Source organism: Coniophora puteana, assembly GCF_000271625.1.
Source record: "Coniophora puteana RWD-64-598 SS2 unplaced genomic scaffold CONPUscaffold_2, whole genome shotgun sequence".
Taxonomy (NCBI): Eukaryota; Fungi; Basidiomycota; class Agaricomycetes; order Boletales; family Coniophoraceae; genus Coniophora; species Coniophora puteana.
The window spans coordinates 2,131,738-2,147,541 of NW_006913054.1; the positions used below are offsets into that span (position 1 = coordinate 2,131,738).

The 15,804-nt window shown below is 48.0% G+C and overlaps 7 protein-coding genes across 7 annotated transcripts; 5 read left to right on the forward strand and 2 right to left on the reverse strand.

Annotated features, from left to right (window-relative positions):
* Nucleotides 1-132: 132 nt before the first annotated feature.
* On the reverse strand, nucleotides 133-3,021 carry CONPUDRAFT_70154 (uncharacterized protein; the record flags this gene model as incomplete). Its single annotated transcript, XM_007765991.1, has 14 exons — nucleotides 133-326; nucleotides 570-730; nucleotides 792-976; nucleotides 1,032-1,202; nucleotides 1,383-1,421; nucleotides 1,477-1,928; nucleotides 1,985-2,123; nucleotides 2,178-2,179; nucleotides 2,252-2,336; nucleotides 2,387-2,409; nucleotides 2,459-2,560; nucleotides 2,636-2,690; nucleotides 2,742-2,834; nucleotides 2,983-3,021. The coding sequence occupies 14 exons, from the start codon at nucleotides 3,019-3,021 to the stop codon at nucleotides 133-135; spliced, it is 1,740 nt and encodes a 579-aa protein (XP_007764181.1).
* A 451-nt stretch (nucleotides 3,022-3,472) lies between these two features.
* CONPUDRAFT_150132 (uncharacterized protein) lies at nucleotides 3,473-3,834 on the forward strand (the record flags this gene model as incomplete). The annotated part of the gene is made up of 2 exons (XM_007766645.1): nucleotides 3,473-3,619; nucleotides 3,718-3,834. 2 exons carry the CDS (start codon nucleotides 3,473-3,475, stop codon nucleotides 3,832-3,834), a joined length of 264 nt encoding a protein of 87 aa, XP_007764835.1.
* A 208-nt stretch (nucleotides 3,835-4,042) lies between these two features.
* On the forward strand, nucleotides 4,043-4,477 carry CONPUDRAFT_26478 (uncharacterized protein; the record flags this gene model as incomplete). The annotated part of the gene is made up of 1 exon (XM_007765768.1): nucleotides 4,043-4,477. A coding segment is annotated over one exon (435 nt), but the record flags the coding sequence as incomplete, so codon positions are not given.
* Nucleotides 4,478-4,552: 75 nt separating this feature from the next.
* On the forward strand, nucleotides 4,553-5,266 carry CONPUDRAFT_47764 (uncharacterized protein; the record flags this gene model as incomplete). Its single annotated transcript, XM_007765842.1, has 1 exon — nucleotides 4,553-5,266. A coding segment is annotated over one exon (714 nt), but the record flags the coding sequence as incomplete, so codon positions are not given.
* A 718-nt stretch (nucleotides 5,267-5,984) lies between these two features.
* CONPUDRAFT_41795 (uncharacterized protein) lies at nucleotides 5,985-6,161 on the forward strand (the record flags this gene model as incomplete). The annotated part of the gene is made up of 1 exon (XM_007765789.1): nucleotides 5,985-6,161. A coding segment is annotated over one exon (177 nt), but the record flags the coding sequence as incomplete, so codon positions are not given.
* A 5,204-nt stretch (nucleotides 6,162-11,365) lies between these two features.
* On the reverse strand, nucleotides 11,366-11,632 carry CONPUDRAFT_34799 (uncharacterized protein; the record flags this gene model as incomplete). The annotated part of the gene is made up of 1 exon (XM_007765781.1): nucleotides 11,366-11,632. A coding segment is annotated over one exon (267 nt), but the record flags the coding sequence as incomplete, so codon positions are not given.
* Nucleotides 11,633-13,933: 2,301 nt separating this feature from the next.
* On the forward strand, nucleotides 13,934-15,751 carry CONPUDRAFT_87778 (PNK3P-domain-containing protein; the record flags this gene model as incomplete). The annotated part of the gene is made up of 10 exons (XM_007766646.1): nucleotides 13,934-13,961; nucleotides 14,098-14,166; nucleotides 14,217-14,466; nucleotides 14,516-14,603; nucleotides 14,652-14,769; nucleotides 14,819-14,928; nucleotides 14,982-15,051; nucleotides 15,131-15,313; nucleotides 15,364-15,524; nucleotides 15,581-15,751. The coding sequence occupies 10 exons, from the start codon at nucleotides 13,934-13,936 to the stop codon at nucleotides 15,749-15,751; spliced, it is 1,248 nt and encodes a 415-aa protein (XP_007764836.1).
* Between the last annotated feature and the right edge of the window lie 53 nt (nucleotides 15,752-15,804).

A 15,804-nucleotide genomic window follows, 5' to 3' on the forward strand; every position in this document is an offset into this window, starting at 1 on the left:
CAGTGACCACTGTGGTCATCAATTGTCTTGAGCAAACCATATGTATTTGCTGCAGTGAGATCTCATAACACATTTTTGCTGACTATTTGCTAACTACTGCTAGCCTGTACTAGGGTTTCTCTTTGCTCTGAATCAGCAATCTGCTTCTTGATTGGCACAACTCTGGTTTGGCTCTTGCTCTTGGCTCTTGCTTGACTCTGGCTGTTGGCGCTCGCTCTTCAAGTTTGCTCTTACTCTTAGTTTTTCAGATTTGCAGCTGCTCAGGCATACTTCTTCTGTGTCTCTTGCAATTGTTACTAAGGTCAAGCTTAACCAGTAAGCCCCATCTGGTTGGGTCTCATTTGATAATCAGTATAATATACTGATTTACCCTTAGCATTTTAGGTGTGCGCGTGGTAGTAACCAGCTATTTCTGACAATTACAATGAAGTGACATTACATGATTACGTGCAATTATACTCATTTGTGTGTATTAACTGACACTTGCTCACACCGGCACAATCATGAATACAACAGCGACAACAACATTGGAATTCATACGGGTATACATTGTAAATGAGAGTATATACATCTAATCTGTCTCCGACTCGGGACCAGTGCCAACACTGGAGGTGGACCAACTACAGTAACAGAGGATGGCATTGTAAAGGCATCATCCTCCAAGGGGTCAGAAGTGTTGGGGACATCCTTGTCTGTGTCATCAGAATTGGGTGCAACACCAGCATGAACACTAGTAAAATAATAATGGATGAGTAAAAGCACGATAGAAAAAAATAAAATGAATGATGCACCGTGCAGCCCTCAGCAAATCTCTCCTGATGACGTCAAAGATATCTGAGTCGGCATCAACGGCCACGCATTCGAACTTCTTCATATTGCCAGTGTGAGCCTGGAGGTGCTTCCCATACCCCTTGCATTTAAACTTGACAGTCTGGCACCTGCTGTTGCTCTTCCACTCGTCAATCCGGCAACAAATCTGTAGGTATTGTGATGAGTAGAGTAAGATATTGATAATGAACTCAAATACATACCGCTGTCCAGAGGAGAGCCAATGCAGGGATAGGGAGAGGCTTGAATAGTTTTGAATGCTTGACACCTGCATCGGAGCTCCCACTGAACCAGGCAACATTGAGAGCCTTCTGAAGAATCAGGTGCTCATAGAGCCCATCGCGCACAGCGTACGTTGAAGTGGTGTTGATGTTCTAGCCAGCATGCAGCCCATTAATATTTGTCCCTTGGGTAGTAGTTTCATGTGCTGCATAACACATGCCAAACCTGTTGATGAGGCGCTCAGCAAGTGCCTTGTTAGCAGCATGGATCCTTGCATCAAAGTCGCTGTTGACAAAATGATAGAATGAGTCCACATGGCCTGCGACTGATACCTTGACGTTGCCCATGGTTGTTGATATGCAACACTTCATCTAGAAAAGAAATGGTTAATAATTATCTACATGACCGAAAAAAGATGGTACTCACCATACCCAAGATATTATAGTCGTAGGTGATATTGGAATCAAACTTGTCACAGGCAGTGCCCCAGGCCTCCTTGGCCCAGCGGATGAGGGTCAGGTTGTTGGCCCATATGCCTCGAGTGATGGCAAACACCAGGAAATAAGATGTTGCATACATGAAAAGGGTCTTGACAGGCAGGGCATAGTCAGAGATGTTCGAGCTCTTGCAGTTGAGGTTATGAAGCTTCAGTGGCTGGATGAGGTTGGGGTTGTCCTTGTCCTCATCCTTGTTGCCAAGGTTTTGGTCCTCGTTGTTGGGTGGCTCATCTGCCACCTCAATGAGTGTGGCTGTGGAGTGAGCAGTGCGATGGCTGGAGGGCATATCATCACGACAGCTCTGGTTGCGGTTTTGATACTCCTGGCCATTGTCATTGTCCTCGCTGTTGGAGACAACCACCCTGAGGCCTTGGCTGATTCCTATAAACAATAATAAGCGGTGGCCTACTAGTAGTGAATGAGTAAATTTAACATACCAACAACAGATGAACAATGAGTCGCAGACTGCACCTGGTGCTCAATGTTGGCATTGGCAACTAGCAATTGGTGCTGATCAGTGCGCTCAGGGCAACTGCTAGCAGCTGGTTTATGGTGTCCAAGTGACTCACAACCACCCTGTAGTCACCGATTAGTGGTGATGTTGATTAGAAGAGTAATGCGGCTGCTTACCTCTTGCATACAACAATTTGAGGGGATCACCTGACAATAGTCTTGAAGAGGTGGAGGTGGTGGGTAGCACCTACCACAAGCAGCAAGCTCATGCTGAAAGGTTGCCGGAGACTGCCTGGCTACCTTTCGCTTTGGCAGAGCCACATCTGATGTTGAAAACTTGGTATACATGTTAGCAGCAGTCAGACATGAGAACTCAAAGCATGTACATTGGTAGAACGAGGTTGATGATCTAGCCAGTACATTAATCAAAGAAAATGCCAGGAGAACAGTATGCTTACTCAATGTTCCAGCACTCTTAGCCTTTGGTGCACAAACTTTGCCTTGAGTTTTTTGAGCTAAGTTATCCTGCCGGCATGTCTCTTTCTGGTGTTTCTCGTTGGCTAGAGCAATTGAGTGAGACGTGTTTAGGCAAGAATGATGAAGAGAACAAGTGCTCACCTTTGTACTGAGCTCACTTGGTGATTTTACGTTTGCGTTGGCCTGAGTTGTCAGTGGTAACGGAGTCCATCTCTGTGGGACATTAGTTCAAACTATTGAAAGGGCAGGTATAAGCAAACTTACGCAGTGGTATGTCTTTTTGTGTAGCCATGTAGGGAAATTTTTGTGGGGGTGAGGGGCAGAAGCAAGAGGAATTGGACGGGCGAGGGGCAAAAACTGTGTGGGGCCAAACAAAGCACGCAGTTGAGCCACCCAGATGTGGCTCAGGCGAGCAGCCACACCTGAAATCAGGTGATGGCCTGGCAGGCAAATACATTAGCATGACTGATCCCAATAATCATAATCAAAACTAGCAGCCGCTCACGTTTGTCCTGTCCTCAACTTCCCTTCCATTACACACCATGAAACCAGCACGAACCCCTGCACAGTTGCAAGCTGGCAAGCCCAAGGAAGCGCCTCAAATGAATCCAAATTTATACTGTCCGTTTTGCCTTGATGTGCCATTTTGCTCTCATAAGGCCCTGGGGATCCACATTTCCAAGAAACACCAGTGCCGCACAGACAGGGACACTGCTTGTTGAAAGGCCAAGACCACTTCAACCACAGACCAGCAGACTCTACCCCTTCTCAGTCAACCGATAACATCATATGACATCCCACTTGACGACATACCTTTTGAAGAAGACGAAGCTGTGCCCTCTAACCCACACAACTCAGGAGCCGAAGGTCCACCACCTGAAAGTAACAGTATGCATGCGAGAGTGGGTGAGGAGGAGGATGAAGACCACATCCGTGAACAATTTGTGCAATTGTACCCTGGGATTGTCGCATCAGGACTTGGTGTTGCACAGACCATGTTCAACAACTTACGAGATGAGCAACTGGCACTAGGGTTGGATCTGTGGGCCCCTTTTGACAATGAAGAGGAGTGGCAGCTTGCACGGTGGCTTGTGACCAACGTGGGCAAGACAGCAATAGAGGAATTTTTGAAACTACCAATTGTGAGTGTTTGTGTGCGCATGCCAGATAAATCCTGACCTTGATACAGGCTCGGAGCTGACTCAGGACTTCTTACCAGAGTGCTTACACACTATTTCAGAGGGTTGACGCACTCCCACACGGAGCAGACTGGAGACTCAAGAACATTGATGTGACCGGTAATGTCGCAGGCAAAGATGACAAGCCCATCAAAGAGCAGCTGGAGCTCTGGCTCTGAGACCCTGTAGAATGCATTAGAGACCTATTTGGTAACCCTATGCTTTCGGACTTGATGGCATATGCACCGGAGCAGCTGTACAACGATTCAGAGGGGAAGGTGAGGCAGTACGAAGAAATGTGGATGGGGAAGTGGTGGTGGGAAATGCAGGCAAGCTAGACATTGTTTTTATGTACTGCTGCATGTACTGACACAATGTGTGGGGTTTCAGGGGAGATTGCCCACCGGTGCTGTGGTTGCACCCGTTATTCTCACATCTGACAAGATGGCTCTCTCTACCTTCTCTGGGAATAAGATGGCATGGCCAGTCTATCTGACGCTTGGCACCATCTCAAAGGCAGTTCGTCGCCAGCCCTCAAAATGTGCTACGGTTCTTATCGGCTACATACCTATGACTAAATTAGAGTGTTTCTCAGAGGACGTTTGGTCTCAGGAAGGATATCGGATGTTTTACCATTGTATGGATGTGATTCTTGAGTCTCTCAGGGATGCAGGCACCCATGGCATTACCATCACTTGTGCTGACCGCGTCATACACCAAATATATCCTATTCTTGCGGCATACGTTGCCAACCATCCAGAGCAATGTCTCATCGCTTGTTGCAAAGAAAACTGTTGCCCAAAATGCATTGTTGACTGTGACAAATGCCATTCGGCACCGAGGACAGTCCACTCTTTTCTCTCCAAGGTTCGCGAATTGGAATCGGGCAATATGCGTATGCAGGAAATTGAGGATGATCACGGACTTCGATGGATCTGTAATCCCTTTTGGGAAATGCTCCCCCATTCCGACATCTTCAAATACCTGACTCCCAACATCCTGCACCAGCTTCATAAAGGCATGTTCAAAGATCACTTTATGACATGGTTTCTTCACAACAATCTGCTTGGCAAGGACGGTCTTGATGCTTGGTATCAATCCATGACTCTGTTTAATGATCTTCGGCACTTCAAGAAAGGCATCTCTGTGGTTTCTCAATGGACAGGGACGGAACATAAGGAAATGGAGTGCACTTTTGTGGGAGCCTTATCTGGTCTTGGTCTTGATTCCGATGTACTTGCTGCTGCCAGGGCACTCCTCAATTTTATCACTCTGGCTCAATATGAATCATATACAGACAAACCCTTGGCGGCCATGACCAAATCACTTCATGAGTTTCACAGGCGGAAGGATGTCTTCTCGCATCTTGATGTCCAACACACCTTCAATATTCCCAAACTCCATGCCATGCTACATTACATTGAGTCAATAGAGCTCTTTGGCAGTGCAGACGGCTTTAACACTGAGTCCCCCGAACACCTCCATATTGATTTTGCAAAGTGTGCTTACCGGGCAAGTAATAAACAAGACTACCTGATTCAGATGACAACATGGCTGCACCAACAAGAAGCTCTCCTCATGCGCACATCTTACCTGGACTGGCTCCAGAGCTCACAGCATTATCTGTCACCTACAGGCAATGACAACGCAGATACTGACCCCGAGGACCCTGATGTTGCTGATACCCAGCTAGCGGCACTTGCAGATACACCAGAGGCAGCGGATGGTATGCCATCGCTTGATCTGGAGCTCAACATGACAGCCGGTGAGCTTGCTGAGCACCTCTCCCATTTCACCCTTCTCAATGTCATTGGTTCGCGCAGCTTCTACCTTCCTCGCAGGTGCCATCACCGTCATGCTCGTCTTTCACTTGTTCAGAGTACACACGCTGCTCCTCTACTCATTGAATCCATAAATAGCTATCTCGCCTCGACTCAGGCTGGCTCCCAACATATCCCTGAAGTTGGGCCATCTGCATCCATCAACATTTTCCATTACATATCAGTTGTTGCCCCCGCTCGTCTTCACTCTAGCCCATCAAAACACTTTTGCAAGATCCGAGCGTATCCTGAACATACAGCTGCTAATGCTCGTAAAACCATTGTTCCCACACAGTTTGGTCCAGCGGTTTTAGTGGAGGATGTACCCCCATTCGCGTGTGAACCGGATGCACTTGCCGGTGAGAGCCCTCATTCTCTTTTTTTGCTGTGTTTTTATTATGGTCTCATGATCGCTGTGTGCTGACACTGTCTCCCCCTTGTAAGGACTACTTGTTGGGCATGTGCACATTATCTTCCACCTCCCAGAGTATTTTGGGGAGAAGGAGGCACTTGCCTACATGCATTGGTACCGCCCATTTCAAACTATTGATCCCTCAACATCTATGTTCAAATTGGAGCGGTCTACTTGCCTCCACGGACCCCATGCGTCTGTTGTTCCCGTCTCCCACATCCTCTGGTCTTGTCACCTCATCCCATATAGGGCAGGTGAGGACGGAAGCTTGTGGACCAGGGAAACAGCGCTTGACATGGGCAAGCAATTCTTGGTAAACCACCGCATAGATTTAGACTTTTTTGAGCGCATTCAACTCGAACATCTTCAAGCATGACACAATATATAATATTTTAATTGGATATCTTTGATATTATTTGCAAAATATGCACCAGTGCGGGCCAAAGCGACAACAGGCATGTATCAATCAACGTACTTGGCATACACACTATGAATACAAGGCAGCCTTGCTCCGCTGCAGCACTTAGGGCTATCTTCCTACCATTTTTCTCAGTGAGAATCTGTTGTGGACACAACAGGGGCGGTACTCTAAACTCCTAAACAGCTCCAAAACTTCGGAGGAGGTCGGAGGTAGGCGGAACGGAGCGGAGCGTAGGAGCGTAGAAGCGTAGACGTACAAGTGGCCGAAACCACAAGGCTAGGTGATGGAGGATCTCAACGAGTGCCGGCGGTGAGCACGAAAGCACTAGTCCCAATGACCAAGTCAATAAAGCATGCTATCTACTACAAAGTGAATGCGCACCTAGTCCCAATGACCAAGAGGTTGAGATGGGGGACTAGGATGTGAACCGCTCAGTATATAAACAACTCCAGTGATCTTCGGATCCTGATCATGCTACTGATAACCATCTGCTGTCACGGAGGTAGTACAGCGCTGCTGTCAAGCGTCCGCATGGTCTGCATAAAGTCCGAATGTTGTCGGGAGTAATGCTCGAAGGGAAACATAAGAGGTCCGAGGTAACTCCAGACGTGGAGCAAACTCCAAAATCTTCGGAGGGTCCGAAGGTGTCCGAAGGTGTGCGGAGATGACCGGAGGTGCGCGGACCTGGCTCTAAGTGTGGAAAGGAGAGAGAGGAGGAAAGAGAAAAGAAAGAAAAGAATAGGGGCCTTGGTCGTCTTCACGACAGAATCACTATTCCATTGTACTGGAAAGGAAAACTCAAACACGAGTAGCTAGACCCGCTGCCTGTTGATATCTGCCATGCAATCTCAAGCCCAACATCCTAATGTCAAAGCGAGAGATATACCACAGCCACAAAGCCAAACATGTACAATGCCAAGCTGGGCATAATTTTGAATACTGTACTTTTACGACCATTCGCTCATCCCATGTCCCACGGGCCAGGTGAACGAACAATTTAGGCGGGACTGTCCCACCTCTACGACAACTTACAAACAAAAAAGTGGGACATTTGGTAAAATAGCGCAAAAATATAGATAAATTCAAAAAAAAACCCTGGAGCAATTTTCAACATCTAATGGCCTAAGAACACATCGTACTTCTTATTAGATACCTTATGACACTTCCCTTGCAATTTCTCCAGCTCCTGTATGAGACTTGCATTGATATCAGTGTCATCGGCCATCCCAGGGCCAGCATCACCCCCATGCATAACATCCTCACTGCCAGGGTGGAGGATCTGAGCCATGAGGTCGGAGCACCGGATCCATGAATTGTTGTAAGGTGCAAGAGCTGGTGCTTCCTGTGGCAGCTCAGAGTTCTTGTCATTGAGTTGGGGGTAGATGTGCTCCCCAAGGTCGCAATCAGTGCGGGGATGTCACAAAGGATCCTGAAGGCCTTGGGGCTGGATAACATCTTGTAGGAGACGTTAAAGCTGTGGCAGTGAGTGAATGCCTGTAGATGGACAATGGGCTTCAACTTGACAGAAAGAACATTTGTACCTTTTCTTTACTACTGTAACAATTAACGCAGAAGTTCCCATCCCATGTCCCACAGGGCCGGGAACGGAACTTATACCACGGGACAGTCCCACCCGTTGGGGTCTTGGGAACTTAAATGCGGGACAACTAGTAGAAACAGGAAAAACATAAAATTTGTGCAGCATAAAATGTATACAGCCTGAATGATGTATCTAACGTCCTACAAAGTCCCTGTACTCCTGCAACCAAGAGCTTCAGACAACAGGGCAAGCAAGTGAGCAATTGGAAGACTAAGTAAGTAGATTCCTATCAAGAGAGGGAGAAAAGACTCATCTTTTATCCATGTCCTGAAGCCCAAGGTCAGCATCGCCTCTAGTTGCAGTAGAACAGAGACAGGTAGGTGAGGCAAAGTGGCAATGCAGCCCAGTGAGAAGACTGTGCAGCCGGCAACTGCTATAAAGAAAGAGAAGGTAAGTAACAAACAAGAGGATGGTCCAGTAAATGATAGCATCCAACACCAAAATTATGCACATGTACCAAAACCCAGGACACGGCCTGACCTTGTCCCGGCCTGGGAACCCTGTCCCACCACCACCGAGAGTAGGGAACCTATTTGCGGGACATACTGTTTAGGAAGGTATGTTTAAACTCCGAATTCTCACGCCACTGGGAACTTTTGCATTAATTGTTACAGTATGTCAGCAACAGAATGGAGACATGGTAAGGGCTATGTGCTGCCAACGTGACACCCAAGCCACAGATCAGACCTAGAATGTCAACTGTTTATCAAACTAAAGGCAATGGTTGACTTACCGTAATTTAACATGCTCAACAGCGCTGATTACCCTGACGTAGCCAATGTGCACCTCTTATATCATAGTTCAAAGGGCAGAAGGAATGGAGAGGTGGCCGAAGCGCTGATATGTCCCAGGACGGAGTAGGCTAATTAGCCCCTGATGAACACATGTCCCATGTAGATCTGGAGCCACAAACAAAAAGGCGGGACAATCCATATTAGGAAGGTAATTCCCACAAGCAAACAGTTGTAAAAGTACAGTATACAAGACATGCCGAGCTACGCTCCGGCTCATGAGTTGAAGGATGGTTGACTCAATGCGACCCCGATGCGACCCCCTGACCCTAACCCTCATGTTGTTACCAAATGTAAGCAAGAAAAAGTATAAGCCACGCCTCGTTCCACTGTGTAAATTGTGTGGCTAAGTCTACGTTGATGTATTAGTACAATACAAATCGATCGCAAAATACAGCAGTGGGATTCCGGATCCTGTCACGAAACGCACCCGCTTACTATCACCCTTTATCAAGGAACACAAAATATGAGGCACAGAAGCAGTGATATCAGTATGACATTGATATGTCACGGTAAAGTATATTGTAGATCAGGCACTGATTGTCACGAAAAGGCCTCGTATACCCCACATCCCATCAGATTGTTCAAGGCGATCACCATCAGCCTGAGTCTTGGCCTGAGTGCAACGAAGCGATCACCAAAATGAAGGCACTCATTTATCATTGATGCAGACTCCAACTCCCAAGTCATTCCAGCTCATTAAGTGTAACATTTGCGGAGGGAAAGGACAATGCACAGAACTGACCAAGTTTAAATGTGTATAAACATGGGTGTCTCGTAATCATACCAAATTAGCGAGGGCACAACCCAGGTGTTTCCTTTGTATAACAGACAGCAGATGCCAACGGCATGCATGGTAGTAATCAAGGTGCAGCCACGTTGCATTCCTCATCAATGTTACATCAGACTCAGAATCCTTACTATGCAACAGAGTTTTGTTCACACCTAAGGCCCGTAGACTTTGACACGCCAAGACATCCTTCAACGTGGGATCAGCATTAAACTAACATACATTGAAATCGAGACAATTTGAACATTTAACAGAACTACTCTACCATAGGAAGCTATAGCTGAAAGATACTTACATACCTACCCGTAAGCACAATATCACATTCAATAAAAGATAATCAGTAATATCGGAAATGAAGACCAGCAACAAAACCTACCACGGCTGGGAAATGGGATGAGAGTGATAATGATATGCAGCCGCATATTAACTATGAGGGAGTGGAACGGCACCGACCTGCGGTCAAGCGGTCAAAGATACGCTGCGAGAAAAAGCAAAGAAAAAGACGAACCTGCATCATAGTACCGCTTGCGAAACACTTACCTAGACCAGCGCTGGGAATCCCAGATACGCGGCAGAGCACACTGACATAAACAGGACACACTGGCACGTAGGAGGATTTGGGCGTGAACTCGCTGAACGTGGGTTGCCAGTTTACCCTTGTGGAAGGATAGCGTAAGAGCAAGGGTTTGGCCATGGCCGGGCCAGCCAAGGCGCCAGGGACGAGATAGGGCATGCCGGGCGGCGGGGCACGAACTGACTGTGGTCGAGCATGAGCTCATGGGCAGCGAGCTCAGGTCTGGTATGGACAATTTTATCGGTGGGGAATGATGTTCAAGTGAGAGGGCATACCTGCAAATTCTGCATCGGATGCAATGATGAAGGAGGGTCGTGAGCAAAATGGGAGTAGAATTGGATGGAGGCAAGGTGTTCTTTGCGAATATCAAGCGGAATTGGGAAGAGGATTATCGTCGTCTGGGAGCAGGTTTTCGTGACCTCATAGCCCAAAAGCGATAGATATGGTACGCACCGAAAACCTGCTCTGTAGTCCTGGCAGGGCTGAAATAAGCATGTGTAAACATTAGTGAACTTGAGCAACATACCAGTCCTGTGACTGTGAGGATCCACAACGCGAAAATGGGGAGGGGAAGAAGGTGGGGAGGAAAGGATGGTGACAAACGAAGCGCCAGCTCAGGGACCATTATCTTATCAACGGGAGTATGGCCCAAAATGATTGAGGATGTCTGGATCGAGAGTGGATCTGATCTCAAGGGGATTTGATCAAGAGCACAAACAAAAAACCAAACAAAAGTGGGCAGAAATATTGAAGATACGAGTAACGAGTAATATGATGCGTGGCAACACCAGACACGGCGAGCATATATTTGCCTCTGCTTGGTCACGCATTTCAAACTCCACCAATATAGCCCAACGCGCGCACGTTGCTCTCTTCAACATCTTCTACCACCACTTCTGGAGGTGGGCGCAGGTGAGAGAGAGAGAGATTTCTATATTTATACCCCGCGTCAAACACGTGGTCATGTTAAGTAGCGGCTATGTAGTGGTGTAAGGTAATCTAGGTATGGTGTGTAGGTGCTGCGATGTAGATGAAAGGTAGGCTAGATATGTATGTTGATAGTGTGTGCTATGGTATTGGCTTTTTGGCCAGTGGTCTATCGCATTACGGTGCGAGAGAGGGCTATATGTACTGCGATGATAATTAGCGGGAGAAAGGTGACAACAAATAATGATAAATAGAAAGATTGATAAAAGAAATATGGGGCATGCAGGAGCAGGTCCGTGTTTGTCTGTGGGTTCTACTGTGAGGCTAGGGGGTCATCCTCTTCCTCCTTGCTTCCTCCTTGACGATCTCTGTGGCCTTCCTGAAGGTTTTTATTTTCTGAAGGAATTTTGTGAATCCTTCAAGTCCTGCCTTTGTACTGAGGACATCCGTGAGGGTGATGTCCTTCCCAGGCTTGTGTAAGTGGTGTTGAGCATGCTCATGGATGGGGCAGTGTTCAATTATGTGTGAGTGTGACTGGTATTGGGCACTGCAAGGGCAGGATTGTGTCTCTGAGTGGATGAAGGAGGCATAGTACTCGCTGGAAAAACAGTGTCCTGTGTGCGCCTGCATCATTCGCCCATAAATCTTGTGGTTGTTTTTGATGAAGTGGTGTCGGGGTTTGAGGGCAGGCGGGAATTGGTTGGCTGCGTGGAAGCGATGGTCTTCTCTGTTGAGTTTTGAGTGCCAGATGCCTTTCCATGTGTTGAGGGTGTTCTCCTTCACTATGCAGGGCATGGCTGCGAATGTCGGTGTGTCTGTTTCCAGGTCCAGCTCTGTGCCCTCCTTGGCCAGTTCATCGGCCCTCTCATTTCCTCATGTCCCCTTGTGTCCTGGAGCCCATTCCAGAGTGATCCGGTGGGTGTGAGGTGGGCGCAGGTGCCCCATTCCGCAAACCTCACGCATTTGTGTTCTCCGGGCTGTATGCCGCTCAGGGGCACCTTTGCCGCTTGCGGCCGGCTCTGTGAACATGCGCTGTGGTCAACGTGTTTTCTTCACAAGTCAGTTGCGAGCATAAGGCAAGGTGCACCTGCAGCCTAGCCGCCGGACCAGGGGGAACACCTCCTATAGCCACCCCCTGTCGCGGGTGTGAAAGCCGTGCAGCAGACACGTGCCGTGCACGCATGTCTGTAGTGCACACGCATGCACACACCATACATGCATGCCCGCAGTGCACACGCACGCACGCACATGCCTGCAACAGACACGCACACCTGCAATGGACACGCACACCCATATATACATATACACATACAGCTTAGATAGTATGTGTTATATGCTGGTAGTGTCGACAATATATATGAATCAATTTCCCTTGATTGTTGCAATTACTGTAGTTTTTCGACCACTCGCTCATGGGAAACACCTTCCTAATCCAGTCTGTCCCACTTTTTGGCTCACGGGTCAGGACCAACGTGGGACACATGGCTCGTCAGGGGCTAATTGTCCCGAAGTCACGGGACGTGTCACGTCACCGCGGGACACCTCCATTCCCTGGTGTCAAGGTAGGTCAGGGAGATCATCAGTCGACAATGTTCCCGACTGCGCGAATTGCTGTTTATGACCACACCCTTTGTTCTTAGATTGTTCGAGTGCTGCACTGGAGGGCATTCGACCTGCCTTGGTCTTGGTTGATTGGCTAGCTTGCATTCTTCGGGATATCTGTCCGTGTAACAGAAGTGAGGTTTGGATGTATCTTCGTTGCATCCCTGACATTCTGATGCTATGCCACTATTCAAACCTCGCTCCTCAACATATTCCCCTGCTCGTGAACTCTACATGTTTGTTCAAGACATCCTTGGCACGCTTTCTCCTCAACTACAAGTGTAGGCTTGATTTCTCCGTTACCCTTCATACATGTCTCTACCCTGTCTCATTTGTGCTGCATTTGACTATGCCGCTCAGATACCCAGTGGCACTTGAAACCCTTTGTGAGCTTTCTTATAGTGACTCCGCCTTCCTCACTCGCCTTTCTGTTTCTTCACTCAACACTCACGATCTTTCTGCCCCTCACGAGGAAGTTGACCAGTAAGATCCTTTTGCACATCATGAAAATATCGACAACAACGCTTGGCTTCATCCTGAAGGTGTCATGGCACAGATCCTCGATCTGGACCAAAACAGCGCAATGGGTTCATCTCAGTCGGGTCCAGGCTTGCCCCGGACCTCGACACTGACTTGATAGAATTGCCGAGAGGGAATAAACCATGCCGAGGGAAGCAACGCAAAGTTTCTACCCGAAAGTACAACGAGTTCATAGGTCATTAGATACTCCTTCACGTGTCGTAGATTTTTTTATGGATTTATTTCGATTTTTCAAGCTATTTTTACCGAATGTCCCACTTTTTGGCTCATAGGGTCTCGGAAAGGTGGGACAGTCCCACCCTTTTTGGCTCGCTCGCCCGGTCCGTGGGACATGGGACAAGCGAGTGGTCGAAAAACTACAGTATATTCCCACTCATAATGAATGGACCTACATGGGCAACTCCTGCATCCCGACAATTGGAGAGGGCATCTACAAGCACCCAGAAATCGATGCTGACTTAGAGACAATTACCATTAATTCCTACAATCGTAGTAATGGACAGCTGCCGCTACATCCAATTTCCGAAACCATTTTTCCTGATGCAGTCCACAACCCACGATCCATGGTCCAGAATCTACAATCCAATGACGATGAGTGTGGCCTTAAGATAACGTAGTTTGAGGATGGTATGAAGCGAGGACAAACAAGTTGTTGGCTGGGTTTAATGATGGCGGTACCCTTCAGGTGGTGATTTACGCTATCTGAATTCTCAACACGGAATTCAAGGCCGAATCGTGGGCGGATCGTGGGCGCGTCGAGTCGGAGTTCGGATCGTGGAGCGGGGGTGCGGCAAAATCCTAATGCCCGCGTTCGGAGTATCCCTCCCACGTGAGCGCGTTTCACGACGCGTTAACGTTGCTAGCTGAGACATGCCACAAACATTACAAACAGTTCACGCCGGTACTATCTCGTCACTTCCTGGACAAGTTCTATGGACTCTGACAGCTGCTTTCTCCACATACAGGAAAAAAGAGGACATTAACCTCTGCGATCGACAACGAGGAAACGCAACCCACTACGAAAGCACAGAAGAGTTTGTAATTCTCCACATAATCGGGCCATTTACTCATTACGCGTATGAAGTACACCCATTCTTCTCGAAACATGAGACCTCGGATTCCGCATTTCAGTGGAAGAAGTCATTAGGGGCCAAGCGTACCTGCCTCCATGGCGTTCATCTCTCCCCTGAGAGTCGTCCCAAGGTTGCAGCCTTCGACCTCGATGGAACAGTTATCAAAGCAAACTTGGGAAAGCGAACGAAGGAAACCGCAACGCAGTGGGAATGGTGGAGAGATTGTGTTCCAAACAAGCTGAGGGAGTTGTCTAACTCAGGGTGCGTTACACTTTTCTAATGCTATAAATGCATTTCAACATATCCCTAGCTACACTGTCGTTTTCATCTCGAACCAGGCTTTGAAGTCCCAGCAAATAGATCTTTGGAATCTGAAGATACCCTCCATTGCAGCAAAGGTTCATGACAAGACCCACAATAGCATATTCGATCTAACAGCTTGACAGCTTTCTGACGTCCCTTTCCACATCTTCGCGGCCACCGCCAAAGATGGTTTCCGTAAACCCATGCCAGGCATGTGGGATGAACTTGAGAGGATATTCGGCGAAGACAGCATGCAAATAGGTGGGTTAGTGTCTCTAGCGGATTCCATGTATCCCAACCAGTGTGCCAGACAAGTCGGCGTCTTTTTTTGTTGGAGATGCTGCCGGACGCTCTGTGGACTTTGCGTCCACTGACAGGAAGTGGGCCGAAAATCTGAACATTCCCTTCCATACCCCAGAAGTGAGCGAAGCCGTCTCAATACTCCGTGTCCATGGTACTAACATTGTGCACAGCAATTCTTCCTCGACCTACCAGCAACGCCGTACGTGCTCCCTGGGTTCCGTGTGTCTGACGTTCCCGAAGGTACGTTGCTTGGATATTTGACCATGCCCACTTGCAGAACAGATCCCAGTACCTCGATTCTCCTCATCGCCTATGGAAGGAATCACTGGCCAAGAGATCGTCATCTTTGTGGGCTACCCATGCTTGGGCAAGACAACATTATATCATCAACACTTTGCGAGTGCTGGATATGTCCACATTAACCAGGACACTCTCAAGACAAGAGCGAAGTGTGTCAAGGCTGCAGAGGAAGCCATCCAGTCCGGCAAGAGCTGTGTTATCGGTAAGTCGCTCGACTCATTTAAATGGCTATTCCACCAACCCCACAACGAGATAATACCAACAGGGATAAGGCCACCCGCAAGTTTTATGTACAACTGGCTGCCAAACTAAACGTACCCATTCGCTGTTGTACGTTCTCCGGTTCCATTGAGCTGGCATGGCACAACAACTTGTACCGCGCTTTTGCTGCAATCCCCAAGTCGGACACGGAGGTATGCAGCGCAAGATAACATTGAATTAAGACAGCTCTGACATCGCATGATCGTAGGCCAAGCGAGATCTCGTACCCTACCTAGCATTCCTGAGTTTCAAAGAAGCCTATGAAGAACCTGAGCTAGGCGAAGGCTTCTCTCGCATAGACACTGTGAATTGGGCCTTTGAGGGCAACGATGCGGAGCGAAAGAGGTGGTCTATGTGGTTACAAATTGACGGGAAGTGAAGCTCTCCGCCGAACATATAGCCCGCGGCTGGGGTATCAGGATCGAGTGCAGT